This window comes from Harpia harpyja, chromosome 3, assembly GCF_026419915.1.
Source record: "Harpia harpyja isolate bHarHar1 chromosome 3, bHarHar1 primary haplotype, whole genome shotgun sequence".
NCBI classification, from domain to species: Eukaryota; Metazoa; Chordata; class Aves; order Accipitriformes; family Accipitridae; genus Harpia; species Harpia harpyja.
In genome coordinates, this window is record NC_068942.1 from 21,167,854 (window position 1) to 21,195,692 (window position 27,839).

At 41.6% G+C, this 27,839-nt stretch overlaps 2 protein-coding genes across 4 annotated transcripts in view; one reads left to right on the forward strand and one right to left on the reverse strand.

Moving 5' to 3' along the window:
* The window catches only part of SNX14 (sorting nexin 14), a 60,657-nt gene extending 60,445 nt beyond the window's left edge, over window positions 1-212 (forward strand). For both annotated transcript variants that reach the window (XM_052781575.1, XM_052781576.1), the window contains one exon: window positions 7-212. In XM_052781575.1, the coding sequence (XP_052637535.1) occupies window positions 7-45 (39 nt within the window). In that variant the 3' untranslated portion in view covers window positions 46-212. The remainder of the gene's footprint in view (window positions 1-6) is intronic.
* NT5E (5'-nucleotidase ecto) lies at window positions 213-27,206 on the reverse strand. 2 transcript variants are annotated; one of them, XM_052781588.1, is made up of 9 exons: window positions 27,138-27,206; window positions 21,561-21,783; window positions 16,190-16,378; window positions 11,453-11,650; window positions 9,803-9,954; window positions 6,447-6,555; window positions 5,500-5,649; window positions 3,784-3,984; window positions 213-2,905 (listed from the first exon to the last, which is right to left on the reverse strand). In XM_052781588.1, exons 1-9 carry the CDS (start codon window positions 27,189-27,191, stop codon window positions 2,748-2,750), a joined length of 1,434 nt encoding a protein of 477 aa, XP_052637548.1. In that variant the 5' UTR covers window positions 27,192-27,206; the 3' UTR covers window positions 213-2,747. The 2 variants fall into 2 exon arrangements, with proteins under 2 accessions (XP_052637548.1, XP_052637547.1); XM_052781587.1 differs by lacking the exon at window positions 27,138-27,206 and adding an exon at window positions 26,371-26,727.
* Between the last annotated feature and the right edge of the window lie 633 nt (window positions 27,207-27,839).

The window sequence follows — 27,839 nt, forward strand, 5'->3', positions numbered from 1 at the left end:
TAACAGGGTCCGAAGGAGGCTAGCTCTGTGTCATGTTGGATGTGAATGCAGGGACCTTGGTGAACACCTGGTAGAAACTTCTGCTGTGCACTATTGTAATGGACATGTGACATTTTAACCTTGCATTGTATATTTTCTTGTAAATAACATAAAATCTAAGTTCTAAAAAAAAAATCTCTTTATGCAATAAAGACATTAAAATTTAATACCAATTACAAGTAAATAATATATCTGTACTTTTTATTTAAAATCTTTTTTAGCTGTTATCAGTAAAAGTCAAATTTCCCCCAAATCTCTGTGTGTGAAATTACAGGATGACACAAAATAAGACAGCTGGGAGATCAGCCAATGTGTGCTTTGCTAAAAGAGCAATTACAGTTGTCTTCCTTAAAGGGTATATAGAAAAATTGTTTGGAAGTTGTAGAATGCTCCCGTGAAGTTATTTTTAACTGTCTTAACAAATCTTACTAATTTTTTTAAAACAAAATTACATGATTGAATCTATTGCATACAAATCATCTCGGAACTATCTTTGGCCTCCATGCTTTCCATGAGCATGGAAAACCATGTGTGTAATTCAGTTTATTTAATATCTGACCTTCAAATCTAAAGCACTCTTAAAATAATAATCTGAAGGGTGTGAAGAGTGGTTTTGACTTTTACCTTAGCTTTTATTTTTCTGCAATTTCTTATCTGGTTTGTCAGGTTTTTTTCTGACATCCTCTTCACAGGCTTAGGAAAGAGGATGCGAGTCTGTTCATAGCATTTTCTAAAAATTTATTAGTATAAAAATGTGTGGAAGATTTTTCCTGTAAATCTTAATTTGTTGGCCCAGCCTTTATAAAAGAGACTTTGAAAAGGACTTTCATGTGTGGATTTTTAACAAGTTGTTTTACTCACAGAACAATACAGAGATATTTTAATAGGCATTCCTCAATTTTTCTTTTCAGACAACACCCATTTTCTCCTTTTTTACAAACCAACCAATCTAATGCCCATATTAGTGTCCTTTGTCAGTACAATTTGCGTTATCTATCTGTATTACTCTTGCATACCTTTTCCTTCTGTTTGCCAAAAGAAGGTAAAAGTGTTATTTCTCTCCAGGTATGACAAAGGAGTTGTTACAACTCCTTAAATTTGGCGTGCAGGCACAGCTCGGTCCATAAGTGCACTCTCTGTTACTGGTTTTGTGTTGATTTGGGAAGACCATTCTGTAAATTAATAACTTTAGGGACTGGTACTGACAAATCATCAATGCCATGTTATAACTAGTGGTGTGTCAAGGTCAGTTGTTGTTTGTCTCCCTGTTCTAACACAGCTTACCTAATGCAGCTGTGTAGTCCAGATCTTTTCATGCACAACTCTTGAATTTCTGTGGAAGCTAATGAGGTCTTAAAAATTAAGCATACTGATATTTTAATGCACTTTCTCCTTGAAATCTGCAGGTGCAGTAAATTTAAGAGGCAAGTAGCTTTGGTCTGTAAAAGACTATAGTGCGCTTTCCAGAATAACAAAGCAGGCTTATTTAAAACACTGATAATCCGTTTAATACAGCAGTAAACAGCAAGGAAACATGTTGATGTCAAAATTCCAAATGTGAACAATCTTAGAAAAATAATCATCGTTTGCACTCATTTGTAAGCAGTCACTTCTTGATAAAGTGTCAGCAATGTACACTTAGCCTTTAATCCGATTTCTGATTTTATACTCATTAGCCTATCTCTTACAACTGTGTATTTTTTAAACACAGCCCTCCCATAGAAGAGACAGGCTTTTGAGTTGTGATCACAATTATCATAAAGGCAGGTTATGCTGTAAAGAGCCCCATTACTGGGCTACTGCCAAAGGATGCCACAGTGCTGCAGGAGTCCATGCGTGTATCTGACATTCTCTCTGAACACTGATACAGAGTAATGGTCAGCAGTTCTGTGCTTTGGTCTTTGGAAAAAGGTGTAAAATTGAGCATATTTCTATGAAACATAATCATAGATTGTGTTCTCACTCTAGATGCAGTCCCCAAACTGGTCATATTCAATAGTGAAGTATATATACTCAATTTGTTAACATTTACCAAAATCAAATCAAGCTTTCATTGCATCCTTTATTAATGGAAAACATAAGTGAGATGCTGCATCTTCAAAAGTAAAATGGAAAAACTTTTTTTAATTGCTTGTAAATGGACCTCATGCTTTTAATGACACTGAGTTTAATCCAGCTCTTACAGGCATTGGTGCAGGTATGATAAATATGACTGGAAGCAATGTAGAATTATTAGATTGAAAGCTTCAACCCTGAGTGGAGATCAAAGAAAGGTATATGCATCTATAATAAAACCATTTCTAGAAGCTTGTTTACATTACTGGAATCAGATTCTTAATCAACTCACTATCTAAAGCAGCATTTAAAAGAGTTTTAAAAAATAAAAATATCCCATTTCGGCGAGTGGTTGTTTCGTGATGGAACATTAGTATTCACTGGAACTTTGCTTCTTGAAACCTCAGACTGAATTACGGGTACCTGCTGATCCAAACGAAGAGAAGTCATGAATTCCGTCTACTCGTTCTGCACTGTGTGCTTCAATGACTCTACCAGATTAAAGCCAATTGCTTGTGCTGTTTACTGTTGACATGCAGAAACCTAAACACTCATTCATTTTAAGGTGTAAGAAAAGAGAACAGTTCTCTTTCCCTTCATCAGCATCATCTCTCCTCCTGCCTTCCTCCAAACAAAAACATAGTGAGCAAAAATCAAGTATGCAAGAACGTTACAGTGGACAATACAGAAATCAGGGTAAGACTTGCTTCAATAAGACTGCCAGAAGAAAACTTTATTCGACCTTCAACTGCTGGGTAAACTCTCTTCATTCTCTGGAGGTAACGGGAAACAACCTCAATATCGGGTTCACCTAAACAAACAAACAAACAAAACAGTGTTCTCTCCAGCAGCCTAGCTGTTAACCAAAATTTGAGAACCTGTCTAAAATTGCAGTTTTAGCTCAAGTTTTAAAGCAAACTGTTTTCTACAGTTTGCCATGCTGAATCAGTATACACCAAGACAGGGCAGGGGTGTGGAGAATTTTCTTATGCATGGATAAAACATCTGTGGTGGTTTGTAGCCAGAATTTTTGGTATGAATGCTGAATTTCTAAGTTTGCGTGCAGCTATAGCAGATCTTAAGACAGCACTGTAAAACACTTCCTTTCTGCCTCCCTAGTGCAGCATCTGTTGGCACCCTGCGTGCTGCTGCCTGCAGAACTCGTGAGAGTCCCGCTGCTTTTGGAGGGGCAGGCTAATTCCCACAGAGCAAGTCGGCATCTTTCCCCTCAGCCTCTGTGTTGCTCGCCTGAGCTGCATGTCCTTTAGTAGTAGAGGTGACAATTCTGTCTTTGCAAATACTTCTGTACAGTGGAAATTTAAGGTCTAAAGAAAATAGCACCTTTCCTTTTGATGCATTGTTCAGTAATGAGTACAAGTGCAAGGCAGTACACATAGTATGTACTCTCTATTGTGTGGTCTTGGCTTTTTTTCTGGTTTAGCATGATCTTAGAACTGCTCTCTAAGCAGTGCTGAATTGATAAGGCTCAGTTTCTCTTTGAAACTCTTATGATTTAACTGAAAAAAGAATGGTTGCTGGCTACAACCAAAACTACCAATCCAGAGCAGTCAGACTGGAAGCAAATTGAATCTATCCAGTAAAAGCAAGAAGTCTGAGACTTGTACTATAGAAAGATCTTTTAACTTTTAGGAATTGTTTGTCTGCTACCCTGTTGGTGCCCATACTTACCTTTACTGTATCCCAGATTTTTGTCTTTCAGCATATGATAGCCATCTCCTCCAAATAACATATAGGACGGAAGAGTCACATTGTATATTTCATCCATCTGGAGCGGGACGTAGGCTGGGACTCGGCAGGCTGTGCAAAGCACTTCTAAGCTAACAACTCTGCTTCCTGGGTCTCTGGAGAGATCATAGACCACGTGGATGCCTACAAAAATACACATTTGAATGCCACTTCATGCAGTGCCTATTGAACATACAGGGCTAGAAGTAGCATCCTCCATCATCTTCAGCTGATTCTTTACATTAGCTTCTGTGACTGAGAAGTTGTATTGTTCTGAATTACACCAGTTAATGCCTTATTTTCCTTGCACGCCGCTCAACTATGCAAGAAAATTCATGAGATGAGAGAATTGCTGAAGCACTGTCCTACCTCAGTTACTTATCTGATCATCTGTTCTCATCGCTACTCCACAGAAGGAAATTACGACTCATGGGATTAGGATACTGCAAGATAAAAATACCTTCCCTTATTTCTGTAGTCATATGCTTTCTTATTCCCCTGGCTTGTTGGCAGACATGACTTCTTTTAAAGCCAGCCAGCCACCCTAACTTAGCAGCTATTATGGATAATAAGTACTGTCCTGAAAAAAGAAAGCCAAGCCAGGACTGAAAGTTGTGGTTTCTACTCACTGTAGGAGAAGTAATGTTTCTAGCTGTGAGCCTTCCTCAGTCAAACCTAGGCCCACCAGAACATCATTGCCAAGAATTTGCTGATCAAGCAGCCACTAAAGCTCATCCAAAGCACAGAGGCTCTTCCAGCCCTGGCGCTCTGTCCTGAACCCTTTCCAGAGCTACTAGTTATCTTCTTTTTCTGTGAGAAGACAGCAAGCAAAGGGGCTCCTGCTGCTTTACCTTAGCGGTAACTTACTGGTCAAAGTGCGAGACGTGGGTTGTGTCCTTGGCATGTGGGGGTTCTAAATCACATGGTGGGAGTAATGCCCCCATCACCAGGCTACGTGGGGGGAGAGGCATGGAGTGGGGAAAATCCGTCAGCCCCTGCAGTTGAAGTTTAGCTTGTCTGCTAAATAAACAATAAAATCTGCACTGCATCACAGACCAGGAATAAACGTGACTGTAGCCTAGTACACATCTGGATAAATATATGGGGAGCTGCAATGCGTGTTTTTAATACGAACTGTTCATCCCTAAAATATTTAGAAATTCACTGGAGCAATTCCATAGCCCACTTGGACTAACTCCAAAACTGTCAGCAATCATTAGACAATGGCACAAAATGATTTTGATAAACTGAAATTTGGCAACAATTGGCAGAGACATCCAGTCTGGGGTTTCAGGTAGGCTGCCAGTCAAGAACTGAAAACAGGAGTTTGTTGTAGCTATTACTGTATTAACAGCTATACTCAATTATATCTTCCTGTAGTTAATTGAAGTGTTAAACTGCTGCCTTTACAGATTACTGAACTAAATGGGAATCCTGTCTCTGCTGAAGGGAACAGCGATGGCCTGTGTTCTGCAGTGGCTCAATTAAACATACACAAGATAAACAGTGTTAGTTAGCTGGCACATGTGAGGCACAGGGCTCGGATGTATGGTGAATTTGATTTCTATTCTTAAAGAGGCTTCCAGGTGTAATACAAACAAGGCCAACAGAAGGGATGGCTCGTTTGGAAAACCAAGAAGAGGAAGGAAGAAAACGTACCTCCAACCTGCAGCAGCTCTCCGCTTCCTCCTCCGTATCTGTGCACACCGTGCTCAAAAGCCTCTTTCAGAGTGGAGCCTTTTACCCTTACCAAATCAAAACGACCTCCAAATGGCAAAACAGACAGCAAATCTTCCACAGTAATGCTACCTGGGAGAATGAGACTTTATTTACTTCTTTTTTTTTTCAAGTTTACAAAATCATTTTATGTTCATTTAACAGTATGTTTTTGACAAGGAACATGGCAAATAATACAATTTAAGAAAACGAGGGCCAGTAGAGGTGAGAATCATATATATTGTCCCAATCAAAGAAGCTGCATCTTTATTATCCAGCAAGTATCAAGGCCAATAAATCTGTAACTGCGTGTATTGCTATTCAAATAACTCTATTAGAAGAGTTTACAAACCACCAACCTAAGATGAAGAAACATAGCTATTCTTACTAAGTCAGGCAATTTTTCCAATTGCTTAACATTTACTCACATAGTCCTACAGAAAGATTTAGCTAAACTGAAAAAGGTGTTTGTTTTCAGGTTTCATTTATGTGGCATCAGGAAAATAAAAACTGTAAAACCTTAGCACTGAGAAAAAACCAGAACTTACTTATTCTACAGCAGACTACAGAAGGCTCCCAGCAACCATACTGGATGACCCTCTATAGTAGGAGGTGAATATCCACTGTCTTTCTTTTTGTTCCAGGGCAGTAAGGAGAGAGGGAAATTATAAAAAGCATTGCGTACAACAATGCTAGTAACTTCTGTTAATGTCAGCCTGAGTGCAGTTGTGTTCCAACAATGGATAACCGTTTCAGAAAGTTTGAAATCGCTTCCAAACACTGTGCAAATCCCATCAAAACAAGCCCATACCTAACACTGTTCAGGCTTGCACGATAACTTGATTCTTCCTTCTTGATAACGTTGTCATTCAACTTGTAATTTTACATACCATTAGTGGTCTGTTCATCAATGGGTGACCGTATCCCACCTCCATTCAGGATGCACATTGAAACATGGTTCCATGACTTTTTATCTGGACGTCCGATATTCTCATAAAGCTACCAAAGGAGAATGTTTAAACTGATTTTTAATCTTCACTTAGTCTAGGCTCTGGAAATTTACACCCAATACAATCTGAGACTGAAAAGAGACAGAAACGTTTTATATCTTCTTTGACATTACCTTCAGCCCCACTGTAAAACACTTAATTATGAAAAAACAACAAGGCAAAACACATTAAAATAAGTATTTTGCTTTTTTAAACTTTTAACAAAAAAAAATTTGCCTTTTTCTGTAAGGAACTCTTGGACTCTCCCATAGTCTGCGTGTATACGACATGACCAGGGCAGGCCAGCTGAACAAAGGAAGGATGATTTTTTTTATTCCAGCGATTGTGATAAAGACAAATGATTTGAGCATATTTGGAGAATTAAGAAGTGAAAAGGACCTTAAATATAGCTGTGTGTTAAAAACATGTAGGGGAATGTCCAAATAAATCTAGCCCTTGTTTTATGTTTCAGGGAATTAAGATTTTTCAGCTTCTCTGAGATGATTGTTTTTTACTGTTTGAAATGGTCTTGGCAAACTAGGAAGATGTGGAAGAGTGGAGGAACAGGAAACAGGCATACGTGATCAAACCCAAAAGTCTACTCTGCACAGCATCTTGTCTCCAACAGTGGCAAGACTCTGACAAAATGCAAGGACAAGATAATATTTGCTTATGGCATTCTAAGCAGTAAAGAAAATGGAGACCAGGGATTTACTCAGTTGCATAGGGATGATAATCCTACAGTGTTAATCCTCAGAAATAACTAAGTAAGTAGAACAGGAAAAGGCTGAGAAAAGAAACAAGGATAATGGAAGGGAGGGATAGGTTTCCGTACAGGAATGACTACGGTTATGACTCTTCAGTCTCACAAAGAAAGGAATACAGGAAGGACACGACAGAAGTCTATAAAATCAAGAAGGGCATGTGGAGGCTGGGTGGGAATCCGTGTGTTTTGTCATTTCAAGAAGGGTAAAAAAACTAAGAAAGATTCAGAGAGGGGTGACAAAGATCATCAAAGACAGAGAAAAGCTTCTGAACGTAGAATGATCATGTAGGCTCAGACTGTCTGACCTGGTAAAGAGACAACGGAAGGAAAATATTTGAGAATCATGAGTGTGTGAAGAGGCTGGACAGGGACGAAGTGTTCCAGTGCAAGAACTACTCCTTGGCCTCCAGCGGGCATCCAGCCAGGGGGCAAGAGGCTGCACATGGACAAAGACCAAGGTCTCTGCAGGACGTGCAGGTCAGTGGTGGAATGCCCTGCCACCGGCTGTCATGAAGGCTGAAGGCAGTCAAGAGGAGATGGGGCAAGTTCAGGGAAGAGAAGTTCCGGTGGGAGCTAGTAAATACCAAGACACCACTGCTGGCTTGGGAAGTCCCTGAGCCACAAGCTGGTAGGAGACGGGGCCAGATTTGAGTACAGCATCTCCATAGGCTTGTCCATTCTTCCCTCACCGTTCCCCCTCAGTCACTCTTGGAGACAAGACGTTGGGATGGATGGTCCTGTCATCTGTTCCAGTTCGGTCACTTCTCTGCTGCACCCCTATGCTAAGTGTCTGTGGCCTCTGACTTGTAGCTAGGTGTGTAAATGCTTTGTGGCTCCAGCTTAGTGATCAAAGTTATTCCCTATGGCCAGATCCATGAGATATTCTTAAGTTCATAACTCATAATCAATGAATGGATTGCAACTCTCCAGTCCTGAGAAGAGGCAGTTTGAAACAAGAGCTCACACAGTGCTGTTAGTAATTTTACAGCCTTTTCATGTCTGAGTTCCTTTAAAGTCCTTTGTAAAATGCCATCTGGGTCCGTAAACCTTTTATTCGGAGATTTTGGGCTACTGTTGGAGAAGCATCCCCAAACTAAATGGACTTCTGTTTTGACCCAGTACAACCTTTCAATCAATCAATCTTCTACGTTTTGCAATCTCTGCATTTCCCAGGACAACTCTAAATATGAAAGTCTGTGGAACAGGCAGGTCTGTTTTTTACCTTCATACCCCTGAATGCATGGCAGTGGACAGGAAAGCAAGTGTAGAACTTGCAAGGCAAAGAACGTGAAGGGTAATCCATGTATCTACTGATGACTGCAGGTGGTTGTCTAGAGACATCTATTTAACTAAAGTAGAATGTGACCTCCCAAGACAAAATGTATAGCAAGAAAATCTACAGACTTCTGAAAGATTACACTTACTTTCTTTAAGCTTGAAAAGTACCAAAACATTTGATCACATTTTTCAAATAAAAATATTAAAAAGTCTAGCAGGAAAAAAAAGCAAGGTGCTGCAATTTTAGTAGAACTGTATGCAGAATACCCAAATCTTAATCTAATTTGGAAATTATCCCATGAACTAAGAATTACTTTAAGGATTACAATAAAAGGAATCACATGGATTGGATAAATAGCTTTGCAGACATATCTAAATGAAAACTCATGATTATTAATTGGCTCCTGTCCGCAATGCGGCGGGACGTTTATAGCAATGCTCATTTTCTGGAAACAGTCACATTAGTGAACATTTTTCCCTGGAGCACCCAAAGGAAATGGTACCACTGTGGGACAGTAAAACAATCAAAACCAGCTAGTTTAAGAACTGGAAGTGACTTCTCATAAAGAGACCTTCTGGTGTTATGTGACTGTTAAAGCCTAGTGATACCTGTCAGGATGCAGCAGGGGCCAGTGGCTCCCTCTGGGCTGGGGGTTTTTACCTCTTCTGTGCCCAGCCTTGTGTATGGCCTCTCCCCCTCCTTTGCTTCAGCTGGCACCTTCTGGGCTCTTCAAGGGGACAATTCGTATCAGTAACATGGCAGGAAACTACCCAGATTTCTTTTTCCTGGCCTAGTGCATTAAAAAGTGACAGCAGAGCCCAGTGAGTAATGACAGGGCAGAAGGCAAATGCTGTGAGCAGGGGGCTGACAGCAGGGCAGGAGAGGGGCAGGAGAGCCGAGCTCTCCTCCTTGCTTGAGAAATGGGCTCTTAGATCAGACTGCCATGTCTCAAAACTGCAGCCTCAGCCAGCTGTGAACAAGCCGTTCTCTATAGGAGGATATACACAAAGAACAAACCGCTCCTTACTCTACACAGGAAGATTCATTACAGCCTCGCTTCTGCCAGATCTTTCTAGGAGCGTGCTAGATGTTAAGGTGTTGGAAAGCGGCACAGAGCCTGTGCGCTGATAGTTTGGAGCCTGGGAGCATTTCATCTGATAGCTCTGGAGTAACACTTAGATTTGATTGCCACCTGTGGTGGCAACGTCTTACCACAGCATCACAAAGCAAATTTCCCATGTTACATTCTTGGAAACGGCACGCTTGGCTTGTACCGTTCAGGTAAACGCTAGTTTTTCCAATCTCTTTAGAATAATTGCCCAGGTTTTTCCTCCATTTTTCCACTTCTTCTTTAATGTGCTCATCTATAAAGTAGTATAGAAGTGTAAAATAAGCATCACACGTATCTCATATTAGTGACACTTCAGTGAATACAAAGCTTAGGAAAAAACCCTGTTCTTCATGATTCTAAAATTTTACACTTTCCCTAAAGGCTCTTCAAGCAACATGACATCTACACTCACTTCAAACAAAGCCTGGAAAGGGAGCAGGCAGGACAGGACAATGAAGTGAACAAGCTATTCCTGTTAGGCAAGGCTATCTCTTCTATAACACTTAAAAATATTTTTACCCAGTCCTGTTCTCTCTGACCACTGACCGATGGGGCTTGTAGCACTTACCTTGACAGGTGAGAGAATTTTTAATATGCAAGTGAGCTTGGTCTTTATTTGACATAGTATTTTTTTTCTATTTATAGCTTCCTCCCCTTTAATGTAGTGCTAAAAGGAATACTAGCTCTAATATCAACGTCAAGGAATAAACCCTTTATAGAAATTAATTCTCTATGTATATCTCTCTGCCAGATGCAAATCTAATTCTTTCAGGAAAAAAAAACAGATACAAAGATACTTGTATATACAGACAGATAATGTCACAAATGTTTTGTATCAGCTATTCGTTTTAAGCAATTTGCCATGTAACTGTCAGCAACATAATTTGTAAAACGAGAGCACCTATGTATCTGAACTTTTACTCTTCCTGGCATCAGAGAGAGAATGTAAAGTCTCTTTACATCATCTCATTACATAAATAGATCACTGAGAATAACATAGTAAATAAGAGTATCTATGAACAAGTAATTTTTAAAGGATTTATTTTATAAAGACTCTGGTAGAACCTAGAAAGTGTGATAAAACCTCAGAGCTTCATGCAGCAAACACTGGACAAGAAACAAAGACTAGAGAACCAGCCATGGGTAATTACAGAGCTGACAAAAAACAGGTAACAGAGCTCAGACAGAGCTACAAACAGAAAGCAACAGAAAGACTCTCCTCCTCCCAGTTCTTTAAATGTCTCAGAGCTGAAACACTGAACACACTCAGCATTGAAAACAGGAAGACGTGGGGTTTATATATTATATTTGCACATTGCCAGAGTATTCAAATTGTTTTCTGGAACATTTCCACTTTCCTATATTGCCCTAAACTCTGTTCTGAAGAACCCACCCTCTGGCAAAAGAGTGTAAATTAGTCCTCATAATCTTTTAAATCATAATTACAAGGCTAGCTAAATTGGCTGTGCTAAATGGTAAGGTAGTGTACCACTGGAGTTCCTACAAATGGACTTTCAGTGATTTTAAATGGACAAAAACATACACCGAATTTGTACATATTCAAAGGCCACTGTTCAGAAAGAGAAATAGAGGGAAATGGGTACAATTGTAACACAACCCTACACAGAAGAGAACTGCAAGCTCAGGAAGAAAGCTTAATTCTTCTTTGACATTGTACTGTGTATTTAACATAATAACACTTGAATTGTAGTAGAGTGCTGCAGGCAAATTCAAATGTCTAGTCCACATACCTTCAGGAACACTGCTGTCCAGCAGAATGGGGTTTCCAACTGCTTCAACTACATTTCCTTCCTTGTCAAATGTAACATTTAAGTAACCAAGATATTTTCCATAAGCATAAGCTTGTACAACTGGCACCTTCCTCCCATCATCTGAGTCAACCATGAAAGGATACGGGCCAGCTGGCTGTTCAGTAGAGGGTGGGTTGCCTGCATGAAACAAACATGTAAAGCAGGTCTTCAGCTCATATGACCTTCAAGGAATTATTAGAATGACATTTCAAATGTTTCTCAGCCTTAAAAAAAAGCAAATAGGATATTAAGCAGAAACAACAATGAATGTATTGGATGACAAGCACACATTTGATTGTTCAGTTGTTATTTCATATGAGACAATGTTGTTTTCAGGACATGAGCTATAATAACCACCACAGTGTTTTTTAAGTTGTGACAGCACACTCCTCCATGACATCATGTCACAATAGTAACAAAAGAACTTTTCATTCCAATTATTTCAATCTAAACCTCTCAGTAATTAATGCACACACACACCAGCCTCTGGCTGAAAAGTTTATTGTTAAGCCTTCACACTACATTATTCTGCATCAGATAGAAAATGAGAATGTTAGTAAAACATACATAGGACTTCTTGATATGAAAGTCTAATATATTTTTATTGATAATACGCAGTTGGAATACCTACAAGCAGTTCTGTGAATTTGTGCATACACTCAACTGATTTTTTTTCACTACACCAAACAGCCTCCAAAATTTCCAACAGGCTGCAAACCCTCTGCAGAAGGAAACTTCATTAGCATTAGAGTTATGTGGTCATGGTTTTAAAACTCTTTATCAACCTGCAAAGTTTGAAAGGTGATTAGATGTAGGACTTGGAAACAGACAGATTAAAGCAAGGCATTTACAGAGAAAAGAGATCTCAGCTCAATTGGCATAGGCTACCACAGGATTTAGAAACCACACAGGGGAGGAAAGTGGCAGAGAAAACTATGCAGCACAGCTCTTGTCTCAAGGGTACCAGCCTTCTCCCTGTATCTCTTTGATAATATTATCTGAGTAGTATCACTCCCTCCTGTTATTCCCCGTCAGTATTTCTACCCCACCGTCAGCCAAGACCAAGGTCGGGCAGCTCTGAGAGGCATCACGTGCTGCGCGGCAGGCCCCACGGCACAGCCCTGCCAAAGCCTGCTGCTCGCTCCTGTCCCAAAGCCAGCAGCGTTTCCCACCCGTGTGTCAGCGAGAGCTGGGGTGCCAGCAGGACAGGAGCATGGGAAAGCAGGCACAGAGGACATGAATCTGGAAGAAAGCAGGCTTTTCACTTCCACTGCTCACAGAACAACTGGTTTCCTTCCATTTAAAGTTGTTTACCTAATATGAAATCCTGGGATAAGCAGCATGACAAATGTTCCTTGTAGAATTCCAACATTATTCCTATTTATCTCTGATCCCTCCTCTTACTCCAGGGAGAATGGCTGTAACAAACTACAAGCTGAAACAAATTTACCAGAGAACCAGTTTTTCTACTTTCAGCCTGGCTGACAGAGTTGGTTTCTTGGTGGTGCATCTTCACTATTCGATATTTATTGTGGGAAGAATTTAAGAAATCCTGTAGTTAATGAGAACACTGCAGGATTTATGGACGCAAAAGTGGCTTTGGGTTTTTTGGAACTGAAAAAGGAATCAGTTTTGATCTCTTGCCCTTGTGTAGTCCTCGAATAAACAGAGCATTAGCAAGAGAAAGTCATGCTTTCTGGTCATCATTTTAGTTTACATCAGCTGCACACGGTTAAGTGCTTGTCCAGAGCCTTATTCATTTCTTGCTTTCAAAGAAATACTTTGTGATACTGATACTTCTTGCAGGATTAATTATCACTACGACATTATTCCATTGTAAGACAAATGTGTTCCTTCTGAAATGAAAAGACTTTCCAGTGCATCTTATTGCCAAAGAAAACAGCATTAGAATTCACGCACGCATCTCAGTCAAATTGTGAGATGCTGTTTCATTACAAATGCACAAATTCACACCGGGTAACTGAAGAACCTGTAACACTTTCCTATTTTCTCACCTTGTTTTAGCCAACACACTACGTTCTCAGAACATCCTTTCTGATGAAAACCAGAAATTAAAATGCTCTAGCCTAAAATTACCATTAGTGTTTGAATCACTTCTACAAACCCAAAGCACACCTGAACGAGTCAAGACAACATTTGCCACATAATCTGTGGAGAAACTGGAGATTTGCAAATGTGTTAGAGACAGACAGGTTGGACTATTCCAAGATTAGGCCCTTATATTAAGATATCTCTATGGAGGTGTCTGAATGGGCAGTATGTCTCTCAACTCCCATGACAGCCAGAGATTCAGCTGACCAGCTGGTATGTCTCCACTTAGACTGAGCTGAAACATTCTCCCAAATTCTGCTGCCATTTATTGATTACATCTCTTGATTTAAATGAGAGCTTATATGTACACATAGACACACACACGCAGACATTTAAAATTAGATGTTTTACTCTGCAGTCAAATCACTTCCAGAGATGTGGCTATTTCATTGAGAATGTTGGCTGACGGCTCTGACTCAAGTGCACTCATGGTGCTCCTGGACAGACTAGCAAGTGCTTCTCAGCACTTGGAATAAAAATTATAGACTCAGACCACATTCTGTCAAAAAACATATTTTGACTAGATAAGTGGATACATATTTTTTGGTGTATCTCCCCCAGATATTTCTTCTTATTTTTTTTCTCACCTCTCCAGTGTTAATAAAAAAGTAAGAGAGACTTGTTTTATCAAAACAGTACAGCCTTTGGAAAAGGGACCAGAACCCACTCCCAGCTGAGGACATTAACCTGAAGGCTGCAGAGTCCCATCCTGTGTGCTCTCTCTGGCCTTGTGAATCTTGAACAGCTTCAAATGGGGAGAGATGGAACAGCTTGACCTAGTGAAGTCTGACAGTGGGGTACTCCCTGGGATGACAAGAGATGTGCATGTGAACTACAGATCTAGACAGGATATGAACTCAGATACCCCAACTCCTGGAGCACTTCAGATCACGATTTCAAAGTGTGAACAGTGGCACCTCTTTGCAGCACACCAATAAGGCATTTTGACTACTACGGCTACCACTTTGAGGCACAAACTCTCTACAGGCATTGACTAACGAGCCTGTGCATAAGAATCTGGATTCCACTGTGTAAACCCACGATGAATGCACACTTTGAATACTGTGTGCATCCTTGGTTTTCCCATCTCAAAAACAATTCAGTAAAACTGCTGAAAAATGCCACCAATGAGCAGCAGGCTGCACACAGACAAAAGACCAAGGTCTCTGCAGGACGTGCAGGTCAGTGGTGGAATGCCCTGCCACCGGCTGTCATGAAGGCTGAAGGCAGTCAAGAGGAGATGGGGCAAGTTCAGGGAAGAGAAGTTCCAGTGGGAGCTAGTAAATACCAAGACACCACTGCTGGCTTGAGAAGTCCCTGAGCCACAAGCTGGTAGGAGACGGGGCCAGATTTGAGTACAGCATCTCCATAGGCTTGTCCATTCTTCCCTCACCGTTCCCCCTCAGTCACTCTTGGAGACAAGACGTTGGGATGGATGGTCCTGTCATCTGTTCCAGTTCGGTCACTTCTCTGCTGCACCCCTATGCTAAGTGTCTGTGGCCTCTGACTTGTAGCTAGGTGTGTAAATGCTTTGTGGCTCCAGCTTAGTGATCAAAGTTATTCCCTAGGGCCAAATTCAAGAGATATTCCAAACTGTTTAATGTATAAATGTAGCATGTGATTGTTTCTCTTTAACAAGTGGGACAGTAAAAGGTGAGAGCCTGGATGAGACAAAAAAGGCATGAGAAAGTGAGAGGAGATGAGCAGGGAGAGAAGAGCATGAAATGGACAGTGATTAAGTTCCTAGGGTACATGGTGCTACCCCTGTGACTACGGCACAAGGGAAATTTCACTGAAAATTACAGAAAGTTCCTGTTATAGTCTCAACCAATTAATGAAGTTTCTGCTAAATTTAATGAGCTATCTTTGATGGTTTAAAAAAACCCAGCCTTTCTTCTACTTGTGTCCTTACACACTGGCACAGGGAAGGCAGCAGCACCGGAGAAGCTGCTGATGGCAGGTTTTGCCTAAAGTAGCATTGCTGCGGAAGAAGTCAGATCAACAATGTCTATCTCTAGAATGATGTCTACCTCTAGGGAAAAGAAGAATAAAGTCAGAAATTAAAAGAGGGACTGAAAAAGAGGAAACTTGGGAAAAGTTTTTTAATGGCAGGGCTAATGGAGACCTACGAATACAGAATTAGATTCTACAGAAAATCAACATCTGTATCACTTTTGAAGTCTTATATGATTGATTTTTTTGGTTAAGTCACACACAAGTTTAAATGTAAACATCTTATTTACTCCTTTATATGTGTGAGCTTGAAATAGGTACAATATACCCAGTAGTAATTTACCAGTATTACTACCTTTATTCCTCTGTCCTGCTTTGTACAGATCACCTTGAACATCCACAGCATTAAGGAACATTTCAGTGAGTTAGGGCACTTCTTGCTCACAGACTGTTTTAAATTAATTTCTTCCATGGTAGTTATGGGTAGGTACCAGCTATGAATCTGGCCCAGTACAGCCAGAAGTAAACTGTATTTGTGAAAGTTCTCCGAGTTTAAAGAGAAACAGTTTCAGCTTTGATTTAGAAGCAACACTTTAGTAAGAAGTAAAATACCTGTATAGAGAAATGTGTTTGTATGTCCTCCAATTACAACATCCACTCCTTTCACTTTCTGGGCAATATTTTTGTCCACAGTAAAACCAGAATGTCCTAGCGCAATTATTTTGTTCACTCCCATAGCAGTAAGTTCATTGACTTGTACTTGCAGTGCTTCAATTTCATCTTCAAAGATTATATCATCCCCTTAAAAATAAAAAACAAACATGAATGTATTTACAAAGTACATTACTAGTTTAAAAAAAAAAAAGTAGTTGATATCGGATACTATTTTGTATAACTATCAGAACTTTGAATGTCAGTGGCTTTCAAATGCCCTTAGTTGGTTCAAACTCCTGATCTGATCTGATGTTGTCCAGTCTCTCAGAAGCACCTGTGTGCTTAGACTAATACAACATTCCTGCACTGAGCTGTATGTACTTGCCCATACTAAACAAGTTTGTAACTCCATAAAAAAATTCCAGTGACACCAACTGTGGGATCAAAAATTGAATGGCTTTTATTATTTAAGCAGAGAAAGGAAACTAAATATGTCAGTAAGTGTTTGAGTATAAACACTTGTATTGTACTATAAAGCTTTTTTCTTCCCAAATTTTATTTCTTTAAGATCTTCTCCTGAGTTAAATCTCTCTCTTTTTACTCCACACTCATCTCATTCTCCCCCCGCCCCCCTCCCCCCCAGGCTTTAAATAGCAGCTTCTTCAAAGTCCTGCACTAAACTCTGAATTGCCTTTTTACACAAATTATCTCACCTAATGTGAACCACTCTCAGTAATACCAATACAGCACAGCACACAATTGAGCTACCATCCTGAAACGAGAACATAAAGAACAGAAAGTCTAGAACGGAGAAACCTTTTCTGGACCACAATGTTGGGCAACTCACAATCTTTCTGCAACGTTTCTGTGACTGCTGATATTATTCTAGCATGACAAACAGAAGAGCCCTAGACAAAGATGCTCTTTTATCCTGGGCACAGTGTTTTGGGTTGTGCAAAACAACTCCCTATATAAGAGGCTAATTTATTTGACAAAGTTTTAAGAATAGAGTTTAAAAACAGAGTCAACAAACTGTAATCCTAAAATTTCCGGTGAAGACAACCAAGTAACATTTCTACCAATTCCCTCTCTACCTAATTCCTCTCCTTCCTGCAGAGCTTTTTGATCAAACCATTTTGCAATATGCTTTTAAAGTCAAAAGATTTACATTATTTCATAATAAAGGGAGGAGTGAAACAAATTCACAATCCAGTGCAACATGTCTCAGGAAATGAAGAGGAAGCTGCTACAATGGAAGAGATAAAAGAGGGTTACATAAACTGGTTCACCACCACACCCATTGAATAGTTCTGTTACTGCCAGAGGGAATCTCTGTACTGCACATTGCAGAGTGAATTGTGCAGTGCATCCCCACATTTTCTTCCTGTGGACCTCTTCTTAGAATCAAAGAGTCATAAGTTAATTGAGGTTGGAAGGGACCTCTGGGGGCCATCTAGTCCAAAACCCGCTCAAAGCAGGAACTCAAAGCCAGATGAGGATGCTCAGGGTCTTGTCCGAGCAAGCTGAAATTCCACAGCCTCTCTGGGCAACCTGTTTCATGGCTTAACCACTCTTACCGTGACAAATTTTTTCCTTACATCCTAACATAATTTCCTGTAGTACTACTTGAGCCCATTGTTTCTTGTCCTTTCTCTGTGCCCCTCTGGGAAGAGTCTGTCTCTGTCTTCTCTATAAACCCCCTTAAGACAATGGAAGACTGCACTTAGTTCCTCCTTAGCCTTCCTTCTCCAGGCTGAAGGAAGCTACTGGCTTCAGCCCCTCCTTGTACATCCTTATGCTTGACAGAAGCTGGGCCTGATGCAGAGCTACTGGCAAAAGGGGAAGTCCAAGAAATGCTCCTTGAGCGTAGGCCCTTCCCATGCTCATCTCACCACCCATGGACCAGCTACAGTGGCCATGCACACCATGGTCCGGGGACCAGTTCTATAAAAAGCTCTCTAAACGAAAAGCAAGGGCGAGCCGCTGACTACCTGTGCTAGTATGCAGTTGCCTGCAGGCTAACTTCACCCATGGCATGCAGCCAGGTGGCCCATGATAACGAAGCTCTTCCCATCAACACCAGCTCTTTTACCCCTCTACGCCACTGCAGCCTACAATGCACCATACACTGAAGACATATTATTATTAATCTTCAACCCACACTAAAACAAACAAACCTCACCCACCCAGCGACTGCCTGCTGCCCACCTCACCCTCAGAAAGGGATTCCTGCCTGGGGGCTGCAGGGGCTTCTTGCACCCCCTCTCTGTGACCCAGCCGTGGCACCTCACACAGCTTCATATCCTAGTCATCTCAGCATTTGATCTAATTGAGCTGAAATGGGCCAAAAGGTTCAAAAGTTATACAGCAGGGGACTGTAAGAGCAATTACACAGAGCTCATTTCTGTAAGAAACCAGGCAAAAAGCTTAGTACTCAACTGCACATTTTTCAAAACAATCTGAACTGAAATAAAGTGGTTATTTAAGAGTTAGTTATTGCTCGTGTCAGTATTTCAGTTCTCTTTCAAGGCCATAAATTGATGTGACATCCCCTTCTCTTTTTAGATGGGGTAGAGTTTCAGGTAAAACATCCAAACTGTGCTATAAATGAACGAGGAGAAAGAACTGGCAGCATGTTAAAAATATTATGCAAGCTAGCCAGAATAAAGTGGAATAAATGGAATTTAAAATTCCATTTTAGAAAACTCTGCCAAATTGATAGTTTTAGTAAATATTTTGCTTCCTGTAGGGTTACAGAGTAAGCAGCTTTGGGTTTCCACCTTATATGAAAAGACAGTGGACAAAATGAGACTTATTATTTCACAGCACCAAATGTGTATGTAGCATCTCTGAGGACAGATAAAGACATTAACTATTTTGTGGGGTTTACAACATCATAGCAGAACTAAAGCAAGTGAGCTGGTACCATCAAACACTGGAAAGATGGCCTTGGGATTATCAGTGCAAAGCAAATCATAGACAACTCAGTCTATGTGCCAAGTTATGAACAAACCTTGCAGGATGTGGAAAAACTGGTTGGGCATTCAGCTGAGATAGCTGTATACAGCTGGAGAACTTTAGAAGAACTGCCAATTGGCTGTAATTTATAAATTGTGCTAAGAGTTCCCCATCCCTATGGTTTCTAAACAGTAACATTAACAGTACCTTCAGCAGAGATTAATTGTTCCTTCACAATGGAAACACTGAGATTGAAGGGCTTTATACTCTGCTCAAGCATGTTGATAGCTGTTTTAAGCAGACTATGAAAAGTACAAGTTGTAATTTTGTAATTGTGTGGAAGTTATTGAGATTTAACAATAGAAGAAATCACACTCAAAAGATTTCCACGGAATGTAGTCCTGTAGGCATTCACATGTTTCAGCATTTTCAAGCTTCCTATTTGCCTTGAGAATGCCCTAAGAGTGTACAGCATGCCAAAGCAATTGCTGCAGAGTCTGAGAAAACTGAATCATCTGAAGAAGTGTGTAGAGATAAGCAAGGTGCTGAATTTAAAATTCACAATGTATCTTATTCGTTGAATTAAGGAATTAGGTTGATAATTATTTTGCCACCGACCCACAGTGCATGATTTTATCAGTCTGAAGGATTGCTAGGTCACAGGTGATACACAGTCACTGAGTTATATTAACATATCCCAAATTCACATTTTCAAAGCTTCCAAATGTTCCTCCACACACTGAGAAGGCAAAGTGGAAAATTATAAAAACTCTGATCACTATAAATGTTGCTGTTAGAATTTGCCCTGCTTGCTGCTCAATTACACTGTGGGATATACTTGGCTTAGGGCTGCTTCAGCTCCATCTATGGACCTAACAAGCCTTCCCTTTTAACACTGTTTTTTCTAGTTGTGGTCTCTGTTATAATGTCTTAGCATACTAAGGCATTCAGTATGATGTCTAGATGTTACTAGAAATGTACTTAAATGCTTCAGAGAATCATTCCAACACTATCTGGCTTTTCCTCTAGTACATTTATTTGCAAGACAGTTAATTTGATGACCTTACTGCACCAACACAGGTGTTTGGAAGAAGAGCTGAGATCTATTTTATTAATCCTTAATGAAGAACAATATTGGCCATCTGTCCATTTTTCAAACTTAGCATGATGTCAGATGATATCTACCCTCATGCCCTCAAGCACAGGTGAAATTCTATTGCCTACACAAAATACAGATCAATTTACTTTTTCATTGGGAGAGACAAAGGACGGACTCCAAAAACACACCACTGTAAAATAGAAGTGAGATACAGAAGTCTATTCTGACCTCAGACGTCCACTTCCTGATAGTTTAAACATGCAGCATAGGAATTAAAAAGCATAGAAAGAACACCTTTATATTCTAATACTTCCTCAACGTATTGAATATTCCTTTTCTCAAGAAAGCTATGCATTACTTCTTTATTACTAAGCAATAGCAAGAGAAGTAATAATATGAAGTCCTTTTTCAACGTGGAAAATGTTTTAAACCAGTCCTTAGGGCATCACTACTGCAAAAACCACGGAAGAAGGTCTGATTTTGTCAGAGGAGGGCTGAGCTTTGAGCAGGCAGTGACTCAGATCTCCTACAGCTGATTTAAATGTGTTTCTCATTCCCGTAGACTATTTTATTTTACTAAAGAAAAACAAAACTCAACAAACCAAAACCCCTTAAATTTTGGAAAAAATAGTCAGAAATTGAGAAGTCTTTTTCCTCATCAATTCTAATTTTACTCATGAATGAAGCAATTGTGGTAAAAGCTGAATGGGTGTTCCTTCTGTAGTCTAATTTCTGGAAATATTTGAGAGGCTAAAAACATCTTGGGCAACTTCTGCTTCAAAAACGCATATGAAGCTCTCCTTGCTTTTACTAGGGCTTGAGCAGGGAGGCATCCAAGAGCAAAATTTCAACACACACAGAAATGTCTTGGTTTGAACACATTTCACTCTGGAGACAAGCTGTATTCATGTTTTAACATTTGTTAAAATGGATAAATAACAATAAAATATAAAAAAATATAAATTTCAAAACCCAAACAACAATAAAAACCCCACCCCCAGCTCTCCTGCAATTTCACTGACCTTCTTTTATTCTTAGATAATTCAGTGATGCTAAATAATTCAGGTCTGTATGAAAATGGCTTTTAATGTTAACAAGCCTTCTCCAGTTTAAAAATCAGGCAGTTACAAAGTTGAATAATACAAGTAAATACTGATAAAACAACAAACTTCTCATTTTTCAGCTGAAAACATTCATCTTTGGATTCAAACAAGTGGGCAAGTAATAAAATAGTAACAAAGGATATAAACTTATATACTAATGAAAACATACCTGGCTGTGAAAGAAAAGAAGTTTCCTTTGTAGTATAGCCAACAATTCCTACTGATTCTGAGTCAAAATGTACTATTTTAAAAGGATTAACATAATTCATCATTTCGTTTGCTAATGGGGTTTTCCCCTTAATGTTTGCACTCAGGATTGTAAAATTAGCATTTTTAAGAAGAGGATCCAATAATCCACTCACACCTTCATCAAACTCATGGTTCCCCAAAGCCTGTGAAAAGGAAGAAGAAAATATAAGACCCTACCACCAATATTCAGTCTAAATACTATCATAAATAGTATACAAGGTATGTTTGAGAAAACAAAGTCTATATTCTAGGGAAGAAAACCCTATCTTGTCTAAACCAGCACATTCCTGTTTCTCACGAACACAGAAATGTTTTTTTTTTTTAGGTTTAGGTTTTTGCTTTTCAGACTCTCTTATATCAATACAGATGTGAAAGTCAAAATCTAAAACCTATCTAAATAAGTGTAATCATATACCAGATTAAAACCCACTGTTTTTTCATCCTGTAACTGCAAGAAAGAGGATTAACAATAACCACAAAGGAAAACATGTATTTTGTGTACGGAAAATACATTGTTTAAAAAAATACTGAAGAATATGTTAAATGCCAATGACAATATTTGTTATCTTTAAACAAAACATGCATTTTAAGAGTTTGTGCTTGGACTACAGTTTTTTAAACATATTTAATTCACATTTGTAAGAGTTCTTGTGTGCTTTAACATGTAACAAGAAAATATAATTTTCTAGCCATCATCAGTATCATTACCTAGTGGAAGCCCTAACATTTATCAGCTAGGGAGAATCTCCATAGACAGTCCATAGCAGGTGTGTGTGCACACATGCAGGTGTGTGCCTAACACTGTGAAGTGCTAAGACTATCACACAAAACGAGCAGCCCAGTTTATTTATTAGCAAGGTAATACCAACAAGATGAGAATGTTTAGTTGTTCTAAGTTGGTTAAGCAGACAAAAACGGACTTACCTTAAGGGACCATGGAAGTTTCTCCTACTCGCCCCTTTTTCATGCTTGGCCTAAGTTGCCACATGCCTGTACCTGCAAGTTTGGCAATAGCCAGCAAAACCTCCACAGACAGCAACTTTGCAGAAGCACAATATACACAAGAACCTTGTAGCATATTTAGGTGTTAATGAGGGAAAAGATATATCTACAGAAATGTGGTAATAGTGTAACTTGGTACATGGTAACCTGGTACAAGTTTTCAGGTGGCAACTGGAGCAAAGCATGAAAGGGGTGCTAAAGCCAATGGGCCAAAAGTGGGCCAAAAGTGCGCCAAAAATTCCAGACAAAAGTGTGCTCATAATTTCATTCTGAAGATTAAGTGAGAAAAGTCACATTCATCATCTAAAAAGACTTATATACCTCTCTGGTCTACTTAGATAAACAACCCCTATGTGTTTGTTCCAACTTTTATTCCCCAAACAGATTACATTAACCCTGATCATGTTCCAACCCCAGCAAGACCGTGAAACCACTACAGGCATGGAAGCTCAGTATTTCAATCAACTGATGGGCAGTGGTCATCCTTTTGGAGGAGACAAAGACTCCTGACTCCTCTAATTCCCTCAGGCAGGTAGTCAATGGCCCTGTGGAAAAATCAGGGTATCGGCAGTAACTTGCATTGGCAACCAACTGCTCCTTCTGACACTAGTGAGAACACTACTCACACCGCGGGAAATGAGCCAAATTATTTGCATGCTGCTGCAGCACTTTTTCAAAAGAACCGAGAACTATCTTTAAGAAAATCCTGACTTGGGAAGACACAATGCACTCCAATTATATTCCATTTCTAACTGTATTCTAACTGCAGTCTAATTTGCTGTAAAAAATAATTAAAGAAATAATAACACTCTAAGGAGATGCTGCCTGATGTTCTTAAAAGACATCCATGGACTGGTACGGCATCTCAGAATGGTATCAAGCTATTTCCTTTTGGCTGATGCATATGCCTTCTGTTCCTCCTAAATATGCAATTAAACCTCCCCCAAAAGGTTGCAAATGAAATAAGAATTTGAATTGGCTATAACTGCCATTAGCTTGTTGGGAAAAAATCCCCCAACCAACCACTTATGAAACATTGTTTCTCTTGGCTTTGTATCTTGCATTTGGATTATTTCACGTCCATTAGGTTACAAGCTTTGATCAAAACTTTTCCCATGGTGTGGGTGGTTATAAAGTCTCTTGTACATGAGAAATCACTGGTGGCTAATAATAGTTTTATTTTTGATGCAGCTCCTCCTTTTGGGAGGAGGATGTGGAGCGTTTTCGGTTCCTGTACTCTACCTAACTACCCTCATGTCCAGAGCTTCTTTCTAGGTCTCTGTACCTGCGCAATATACCTTCACCAAATCTGAATCCATTGGCCAACGTAAGTGTAAGTCACAAGGGGGAAAAAACAGAAATATTCAGGCACACAGCATGTGACCATATAATCCTCCTTTTCACAAGAAACCAGGCTAAAAATATTGCAAAATCAGGATACAAATTAACAGAAGGATGCAACTTAAAAATAAAATTAGAAGACTTCTATCACCCCTCCAATTACTGCCTTTGTGGTACTTAATTTGGATTTTGGTGTTAATTACACCAAAGAGCAAGGCTAGTGCCAAGAAAATTTGGAAGCCAATACCTAGCTAAACAGGAGAAAATAGGCTTCAGGTGATAATGGGCATAAATGAGAAAAGAGGAAACCTAAAAAAGGAAAAAGGAAATTTGTCCCATTCATGGAACAAACCTCTAACTCTGCCTGGCTGCCCTAAATCCTCCTATGGCTCCTGCCCCCACCCTGTAACAACTTCTATGACTCACATTCCCTCTTTCAGCTTGTTTGTATTCCTACTCCTGTATCTCACTTTTAACCAATTCAGTAATCCCCACCTCTTCTGTTAGGAATGTGACTTCCCAAATTTTGCTTAAAGAAACACTTGCTCACCCTTCTGCAGTGTGGCTCTTACCTTGCTCCCTGTGCCCACCCCCGGCCACCATCCCCACTGCATGGCCCCCACGGTCCATGGACAGAAGAACCAAAAAGGATGCTGCAGTCCTGCCCAACATTAGGCATCTGTCCTCAGGCTCTTGGGTAGCAGAGAAAAGTGCTAAAGACTCTGTAGCTTCTCAGTCTATCCTATCCCCTTCTATCCACTGACAATATTCCAATTATAATATGCAGCACCTCCACAGAGAGCAAGTGGCTGACCACTTCACCTAAGGCATTAGCATCCAATACAAGCCTCTGGCTATCCAGTATGGTGTGGAATCATTTTTTAATCTTATTCTGATGAAAAAGCTCATGGGATCTCCTAAACAGTCAGCAGTTGCTTCCTACATAACGTGCTGCTGAAACTGAGCACTAGTTCAACATTGCTGATTTTGCCTGAAAGAATTTCGTCCTGTGATATGATCACAAGAAATGACAGCCAGCAGTAAGCTTTGGGAAGAAAGGTAGGAAAAAACACCTCGAGCTATTTCTGCACTGCAGAACCCCAAAGTGCTCCCTAGATGTCAGTGAGGGTGAGTCCTGAATGCACACACTCCTCCCCATCACCATCGGGAGGAAAAACCCTGTTAATGTTAGTTTTACGGTTAGAAAACCATTCATTAGGCCATGTGAACAGGGAGCAGTATCCTTCTCAGACCTGTCTGTCTGGTATGAAGTGTGTTTAGCCAAGGAGAGTGCACTAGGGCATCCCTTTCCCTTCTGTAGCAGCTCTGAGGCAGAGGGAAAGAAACGGATGAAGCCATTTTTACCGGGGAAAGGAAAGTGCAGTCCCTTCCAGAGAAGGCTAAAAAGATGAAGACAGAGGATGTGATATGCACTGAAGATTTTCCCCTCAAGCTGTCAAGTGGGATGAAATAAACACGCAGTCACTCTCAAACAGCACTCACCCTCAAACATAACTTTAATCTCTCTCCTCCTTTCTGGGGTTGTACACAAGCAAAATAAGGCATGATAATTCTTTATATATTAACAGGCTGTTGCCCTGAGACAAAAGAGTTAAGGACACGGAGTGACATCCCCCAATATCAGTCTCAAATACTTCTACTTTCCTCTCAGCACTCAGATGACCAAAAGAGACAGAGTAAAGGTGCGGGTCTGGCACAGTCTCAGAGTTACAGTCCCTGGGCCAGTCGCACACAGCCCCTTACACCCCACCATGACCACAGCTCTGGTGGGACTGGACACGCCCAGGGTGGGACTGATGAAAACTAAAAATCCTCACCCTCCAAAACAGCGCTGCCAACATGTGCCACCTGTCCCTTCCCGTAGGACCGAAGCCAGCAGCACAGGCTGCGAGCCTCGGCCGAGCTTAGTCCCTCCATCGCAGGGCAGGCTCCTTGCCCAGCTTTTGCTGGGCTCGCTTCCATGCCTCTGCCTACCCCTCCCTAACAGAGCCCGTCCAGCCCCCTGCCTGCCTCAAGCCCCTGCCTCTCCCAAAGGGAGCTCTGCCACTGCATCACTGTCTTTTCCTCTGTGCAGCCTTGGCTCCCGGTCCCTGGCTGCCCGTGGGGCTGCCAGCTCACGACTTTATTCGGCCGTCACCTATCACATAGCTCCTCTTCTCCTTGCTTACCTCCCGGCCGCCTTCGACCACGGTTTTAGCCTAACCTACAGCCTTCTCTGATGCAATGCTACGCACTCCAAAGGCGGCAATGCAAAAGAAACGGCAGCAGGGGAGGAAAGGGAGGAACAGACCCAGCACCCGAGGTGGGGAGTGGGGGGTGGGAGCCCCCCGCCGCGCCGCTCGCCGCCCGCCCCCGGCCCGCTTTACCATGGCATCGTAGCGCAGGAGGTTCATGAAGTGCACCGCCTCCCGGCCCTTGAAGTGGGAGAACCACACCGTGCCCTGGTACTGGTCCCCGGCGTCCAGCAGCAGCACGTTGCGGTGCGCGGCCCGCTCCGCCGCCACCCGCGCCGCCCTCCGCGCCACGCCGCCGAAGCAGCCCGCCGCCGCCGCCGCCTCCGCGCCCGCGCAGCTCCGCGTCCCCGCGCCCTGCGCCTCCACCCGCCCGTGCACGTCGTTGGTGTGCAGCAGGGTCAGCCGCAGCTCCGCCGCCGCGCCCAGCACGGCCGCCGCCGCGCACAGCCACAGCGCGCCCGCCCGCCCCGCCATGCCGCGGGGGGCTCCGCGCCGCTCCGCGGCACCGGGAGAGGGGGTGGCTGCGGGAAGGGAGGAGGGACGACGAGCGCCGCGGCGGGGCGGGGAGGGGAGCGGGCGAGCCGCCGGGCAACCCGCGCAAGCCTGCGCGCTGCCCCGGGGAGCCTCTGGCCGCGAAGCCGCCCGCAGAGAGGGCCCTCGCCGCCCGTCGGGCGCGGAAGCCGCAGGTGCTCCGCGTCTGCCGGGCGTGGGCGAGGGCTCGGGGCGGCCGACAGCGCTGGCCGCCGGTCCTCGGGGCTCTCCGAGCCCCAGCCCCCGCCGTCCCGTCCTTCCCCAGGGCACAGCTGCCGCCGGGTTGCAGACGGGCCTTCAGGCGGCTGCAGGAGGTCAAACGAGATGAAAATTGAGCCAGCAGCGAAAGGACAAACTCCAATGCTTACAGGAAGCCTTGGTGAATGTTTAGTACGCTGAAAGGAGTTCCCAAACCTTTGCATGAAAATGTTTGTTTTAAGGGTTCCACTCAACCTCTCTCCTCCTCTTTCTCCAAATACGCTTAAAATAAAGAGTGCTATCTCAGCCCTTGGAAGAGTTACACTACTTTAAGAGCTGATTTAATTATAGCTCTAGTGTTTTTAGCGTAGATCCATGAACCGCTTTCAAGATTTTCCTTCCATGGTTGAATGCTAAGCTTTTAGTCACAGTTTGGCATATGCAAGCTGAGGGGAAAACCCACCAATGCCTTAAATAAAGAGTCCTTTAGGGCTACGGCATGGGCTGATCACCACTTCAGGAAATCAAACTGACTGCTCCTTTAACTCATACATCCACCGTGGGTCCACATCTTCTACTGCTATTAAATGACAAAATTATCTGGAGAAAGAAATTTTTCAAAGTTAGCTTTTGAAGTGCTGTAACTTCTGCATACTTTCTTGCAACTCTTGGACAATTGCACATTGTAAGCAGTGACTGACTGGTTGATTTTCTTCTTAAAAACAGAAGCTTCCCCACTGTGTAGAGAAGTGACCGTTTCTTACAGCATTACAGAGACTGTACAAGTTGCTGTCTCCCTTCCGCTGGATGATGTCATGCCCCAGTTTCCTGGGTACCCAAAGTCTGCAGGATGGAATCTGAACTCACTTGGT

What these genes read in the sequence shown, in the direction of transcription:
- NT5E (XM_052781587.1), bottom strand. Translation starts at nt 26,712, where the DNA reads ATGGCGGGGCGGGCGGGCGCGCTGTGGCTGTGCGCGGCGGCGGCCGTG. An exon ending in TTCTTTTCTTTCACAGCCAG is followed by an intron (nt 16,379 to 21,560) that starts GTATGTTTTCAT and finishes TTTATTTTTAAG; the next exon opens with GGGATGATATAATCTTTGAA. An exon ending in AAATCTGGGATACAGTAAAG is followed by an intron (nt 2,906 to 3,783) that starts GTAAGTATGGGC and finishes TTGTTTGTTTAG; the next exon opens with GTGAACCCGATATTGAGGTT.